Source organism: Dermacentor andersoni, chromosome 3, assembly GCF_023375885.2.
Source record: "Dermacentor andersoni chromosome 3, qqDerAnde1_hic_scaffold, whole genome shotgun sequence".
In the NCBI taxonomy this organism is placed as follows: Eukaryota; Metazoa; Arthropoda; class Arachnida; order Ixodida; family Ixodidae; genus Dermacentor; species Dermacentor andersoni.
Window position 1 is genome coordinate 49,882,922 of NC_092816.1, and position 6,160 is coordinate 49,889,081.

General features: G+C 50.5%; 1 protein-coding gene across 1 annotated transcript; it reads left to right on the forward strand.

The window, feature by feature from the left end:
- Positions 1 to 193: 193 nt before the first annotated feature.
- Positions 194 to 1,745, forward strand: LOC126548478 (uncharacterized). The gene has a single exon (XM_050196677.3). The coding sequence runs from the start codon at positions 286 to 288 to the stop codon at positions 1,654 to 1,656; it is 1,371 nt and encodes a 456-aa protein (XP_050052634.1). The 5' UTR covers positions 194 to 285; the 3' UTR covers positions 1,657 to 1,745.
- The last annotated feature ends 4,415 nt before the right edge of the window (positions 1,746 to 6,160 follow it).

Below are 6,160 nucleotides of genomic sequence, written 5' to 3' on the forward strand. Positions count from 1 at the left end.
AAAAGCATGGCCTGCGAGATCAAACACAGAACTTACTATGCATGCCGTTTTTAACAATACTCATTAGAATTGGCAAAATTATTCTTTGAGGTGCAGAAATTCAGATGCACTGTTTTTACTGAAATAAACTTTAGTTGCTTCTCAGCATGTCATTAGAGATGCTAACAGCCCGTACGGTGCATGGCATCGTCATTGCCGTATGCATCAAGCCGTCAAAACTTTGCGATATTGACAGACGCCAGCCAGCAGCCAGCTTTGAACTAGCTTAATTCAGTCAGCTCAAGAATGTCTCGTGTCTCTGTGAGCGACGCCCTCTCTCCCAGTACGGAGGATGCGGATTACGCTACAAAAGAGCTGGAAGCAGAACTGCAACGCCTCGCCGTTAATGACGAGGCGGTTAGCCAGTCGAACGAAGCTATACGTGATGTCGTCACTGGAATCGTTGACAAGGTGAACGAACTTCTCGCTTCTCCCGCAGTTTTCGGTGGCACAGAAGACGGCGGGCCTAATGCCGACCGACTCTTGTCCTACCTGAAGGCCGAAAAAAGTTACTGCGCCAACGTCAGGAAGCAGACGAAAGTCATCCCGCCGCCGCTCCAAATCCGGGACGCGACCGAAAAGCTCACGACTTCGGAAGAGGACTCGGAAATGCAGCGACGAGTCGCTGCGGTCCTAGACAAAGACATCGAGTTCCGGGCTTGTAGCCAAGAGCGACAGTGCGCCGAGCTCGTCGGCCTGCTGACCGACAATCGTGAGTCCGTTGAGGCCGCGAAGCCGTGGTCCGCGTCCGAGCCGGGTTCCACAGAGCGACCCACCGAACTGGACCGTATTCTGTTCAACGCCGCGTGTTCAGCTCTTCCACGTCTCATCGAGACCAGCGCCCGCGAGTGGCTGAGCAAAGTGGACGAGGAGGAGGACCACGACGAGACGCTGCACGCGTCCGCAGTAGCCGCGACGGCGTCCCTTCCAGAAGAGCTGGCGCTGTACGCCAGGCTCGCGGCAGTTCTGGACGTGGAGCAGGCCCGTTGCTCGTCGGACATCCTGGACTTGCGCGCGGAGTTCCGTAAGCGAGCTGCATTGGTGAGGAACTTGTTGGCCCAAAGAGAACGGTTACGCCGCGTCCGAGCGTCCTGCGAGCAGCGCGAAAGCCTCGTGGGCGACGTGACGCGCAGCGTCTCTGACGTGCGCGATCACCTCGCTTCGAGGGTGAAACTGTGCGAGTCGCTGATGGCAGTTGCCGACGCTCAGTCACGGCGAGAAGATGCCGCGGTGTGCCCTGACGCTGAGCCCGTGGCCGATCACGGAGCCACCATAGACGAGCGCTGCGCTCGAATGACCGAAGGCGCGGCCACGAAAGTGGACGCAGTTGAGGAACTGCAGCGCAAAAGGGCGTCCATGAGAGGGCTGGTCGATACGCTTGACGCCGATCTTAACGACGCCTGCCAGGGTAGCGTAGAGACGTGGCTTGAAGGCATGAAGGCGAAGAGCCAGCGCGACGAAAAACAGGACATGATGCGCGCGCTGTTCATTGAATTCCATACGATGCCGGAACGTTTCCTGCGCCGAATGAAATCTATGGTTACCGCCGATGTAGCTACTCACAAAAGCTACAAAAATTTAGGAGCAAGCTGCGAAGTCAGTACGAAGCAGGCCTAAAGTTTACGTGCGGTGAAACCAAGAAACTTTGTTGTTCCTGTGTTGTGTTCAATTTACGAGTTCATGAATTAAAAGAAAAAGCAGAACAAGTGGTCTGTCTGGCTTTTTTGTTTTGAAGAACGCTGCAAAGAAACTAGACAGGTGTTAGGTACGTACGACAGAAACGCGATACTCGGACAACATGGCGGCCGGTAAATTATATATATATATATATATATATATATATATATATATATATATATATATATATATATATTGTCACGTGGTAGTGATGGTGAAGAAAGCAGCCCAACTGCGAAAGGCGAAACTAGCGTTTTATTGGGCGAAATTGTGCCCTCAAAAACAGGCTACACTCAAAGAATGGCGACAGCAGCGAATACAGTCGGCGATCGTCGAAAATCTGATGAGCGGATCAAGCGCGTCGGCTTTTATACATCAGTCGTCGAATGTTCCAGAGTAATCGCTGGGACCCGCGTGCCTTCCACAAAGTTCTACGTTATTCGCGTCGCGCACACATGCAATCAGATTACACAAGGTTCGGTCACAGACAGCGGATGGAAGCATCGATGACATTCCAGAAACTTCCGATACATTCCGGCGCGACCTGCGCTGTGCGATAACATAACAAGACAAACAAGTACACGTGTCAATATGAACTGCAGCTTCTTTCATTGTTTTGTTTGGGTCAGGTTCACTGCGTGTTAGTGTGAAATAACTTTTTTATGCACCGTGACTGCATTCTGCTTCCTCAGCGATCACCGGCAGCGCAAAAAGCGCCGGCCGCCATGCTGTCTGAGTATCGCGTTTCGATCGCTGAGCACTACATACAATGTGTAGGTCCCTTTACAGATTACTAGATCACTAGGTAAACCCATGGTTTCAAGTCGTTTCTTCTGCAGCTGTCCTTGCCTTCCGACGGGTAGCTATTCAAGACTGAGAAAAGTGCTTCTGCTGCCTCTTTTACATGCATTGGATATAATATCAAATCAGGGACGGGGAGACACACCTGACACGTGGCCCCCCGTCCCCGTTCAAGTGTACCCACATCGCCGAAAAAGAAATCCTGCCTTAGGCACTGTGTCTGCCTCTAACCTCTTTGAGGCCAACTTCAAAGGAGTTATGTTTCATCGGACAGTGCTGTGGAAAAGGTTACAACCCTTATTTTTAAACAGCATTACGCTCGGGATAGGCAACATTTCGTTAGACAAAGGTAAGGGCAGACCGAAAGCGCCTGAAGTATTCAAAGAATGATAACCGCAATAAAAAGCTGTTTTACTGCTGTAAAAAGCAACAGGCTGTCTCTGTTATGTGTGTACATACAAGCTGCCATTTGGTTGATCTCCAAATCGGACATCCAAACCTACTGACACCTGAAAACGGCACTGCACTCATCAAATCCGCGGCACATGTTCCGCTGAAATACGCAGGCGCTGTACTACCAAGACGTCTGCTAATGCTCGTGGACATGGTATTATATTTAGCGCGGAGTGAATTGCTCCCCTTCGTCGATGCTCAAGACAGCATTCGTGTAACGAATGTTCAGTTACACAATCTTCAATTTGTCATTATCCAACCTAAGTAAGTCAACCGCATGCATCTAACGGAGATCTCCAGTTAAGTATTTCTGTGCTGTCTGGACCGAACAGTTCTAATAACGCTTCATAATGAGGCGCTATAACTAAGGTAGCACAGCAGACCTAGCTATATATGCACCAACGTACTTCGGGCTGCTTCTCGCTTCAGCGTGTCTCAGAAGCATGGTTCTGCGACCTCCAACACAAGGCACGCGGGCAGACGGTGCGCACGAAGCCGCCACCCATCTCGGCTCGCCTCCGTTTGCACCCGCCGCAGATTACTTCCAACATATGGTGCGCGGGTCGCGTGTTCACGGGCACATCCATTAATTAAGACGGGAGGACTATCCCATTCAACTTACATGTAGGCACCAACATCTTGAATACACCTGACAAAACAAGAATAATAATGCGGAGGCTTCCACTTCGCGGCGTCTTTGATGTCCCAGGTGTCTCCTTGTGGCAGTAAACTGGTCAAACATATCAACGAAATCAATCCTCCCAGGATGTTCATTTCCAGGCTGCGACAGGGTGCGCTACCGGCAAGGTCCACGGACGGTATTTCCACGGCCGCTGGATAAAAGCATAGCTGCTTGCAAACGTGCGCGAGGTCTTGGAGGAACACTTTTGGGACGTGGGTTTGACTCCGCTCAGTATTGGAGAAAAGGGATGTATTTCTCGTCATTGTAGAGCGGCCCATTCCCAGTGGCACATACCTGTAGCGACCCAAGTTGGCGTCCAACACGTTCGTTGAAGAACGGCACACACATAACGGCACATCTGTTTTTATCCAGCGGCCGTGGTATTTCTATGGTCAGTCGTCCAGCGTTGTCTTGTCGCCTGGTTCAGTACGCACTACATATACCTCGCCTCGTCAATGCGCTGGCACCAAGGATGTGGACAAAGCGATTGCGTAATCGCTAAAATTGGCACGGCAGTATATGAGGCACGCCCTCGCGGTACATGCCTTAATTTGGCATTGTAAGGGAACGATCACAGCGTCAGAGTTCTCTATAGTAACTTTTGATTGATTGATTGATTGATTGATTGATTGATTGATTGATTGATTGATTGATTGATTGATTGATTGATTGATTGATTGATTGACTGATTGATTGATTGATTGATGTTATGACGCAAGGGCCCAGTTCTGGGCAATATAACAACTCTTCAGAAAGCTCTGTGAAACCAACGCAGTCTCTCCAGGTGACGTTTGTCAAACACGCGGTGCTCTTTCGACTCCGACTTCGTCGACAACAGCACATTAGAACATCGTCGCCCCTTCGCGCGAGACCACTCAACAACACCCACACGCTTGCCCGCAAGTCCGGTGCCCACTTCTGCTTCCCAATTTAGCCTCGCTTTATCCAGAGAGTGATGACGCTAGATGCACGCAACGTTTCCTCCGAGCGAGTCACATGTAGCTGCCTCGGACTAAATGTTCGCCCGGCGACGCCTTTCACTGGACGAGCGCTCCGAGCGCCTGAGGCAGCCCGCCATCGATGCTGGCCGTGTGCTGTGCTCAATTCATCCCCATCTTTCCCTATTAAAGCACGTACATTTTTCGGCTCTTTGTTTATTCTCATACCTCATAGGTTCCCGAAGGACTATTGCATGAGGGGGGATACAAAGGGAAAAAAAGGAAAAGATGCGTCGTGGAAGTTGCAATCAGTTGGCGCGGGACAAGAGCGGAGGGAGGGACCTTCATCCTGCGGTGGACATAAAAGATGATGATGATGATGTGTTCTGGCATATTCACCCTTTTCGCGGCGATCCCGTGAGCGCTGCCATGTTAATCACGTGGTGACGCCTCCATTGCTTGCCTCAGCTGTCTCCGTTGCCTCTGTGTTTACAATGGATGTACATAACGCCAGTGCGGCTCTGCCAACCTCTGTTTCGGCGGATATCGTACAAGGTGACTGGGTGGGCGACACGCGAAGGCTTGGCCGCAGCTTCAAAGGACACGTGAGCGATTTCGGAGCTCATCACGCCCTGTCCAAAGGGCGCGAGATCCCGGCCACGGCGGCCGCATTTCGATGGGGGCGAAATGCGAAAACACCCGTGTACTTAGATTTAGGTGCACGTTAAAGAACCCCAGGTGGTCGAACTTTCCGGAGTCCTCCACTACGGCGTGCCTCATAATCAGAAAGTGGTTTTGGCACGTAAACCCCACAATTTAATTTAATTTAAAGGGCGCGAGAAGTGTATACGGAGCTTGTAATAAAAACTATCCTAACTTTCCGCTTTTGAATTGAATCAGTATCAGTGTGTTAAGCTCTTTGTTCTTTATTTACCAAATACTTTTAACAAAGGCTTGTCACGTTTCTGACGCAGTCAAGTTCTTCTGGCGTCACTATCCGATTCTGCCTGATCACTCGCTGTTGTGCTCAGTTACGATAGATTTGTCCCTGCTGGGCACAATGCTTGTAACGTACATGTCCTGTACGTTGTAATGGGTCCTAGAAAATGCGTATTATCGCTAGTCGCTAGCTTACAGTGTGGACCGTTACGAAACGTTCAGCTTCGAACATTAGTGTTCTGTCGGTGTAGTCGCCGTCACCCATGCTTCGGCGCATTGATTCAACTGTGCGCCCGTTCGCTTATTCTTCATACGCTTCGTGAACTTGGACACACACGCATTTCATGCCTGAACTTGCCACTCACAATTTTTGCAGCTAACTACTGGGCACGTCTTCGCTCCACCACTCCATATCTTGCAGCACGAATGGAGCGCAGTGCGTTAGCGAAAACCCAGTTGTATTTCCGACACCTGATCGCATATTAGGAATGCAGAAGAGGCAATGGTTTCGCATTCGTGCGCTGTCGCTGAGGCAACGTGTGGCGCGACGCCGAAAGCGCCATCTCGTTTCTCTAGAACAAACTACTCCGCGAAAAGTGTCAATAGGTTATTCCAATGTTGGATGGCCCGC

Excerpts from the sequence above, each read along its gene's own strand:
- LOC126548478 (XM_050196677.3), top strand. The coding sequence starts at position 286 with ATGTCTCGTGTCTCTGTGAGCGACGCCCTCTCTCCCAGTACGGAGGAT.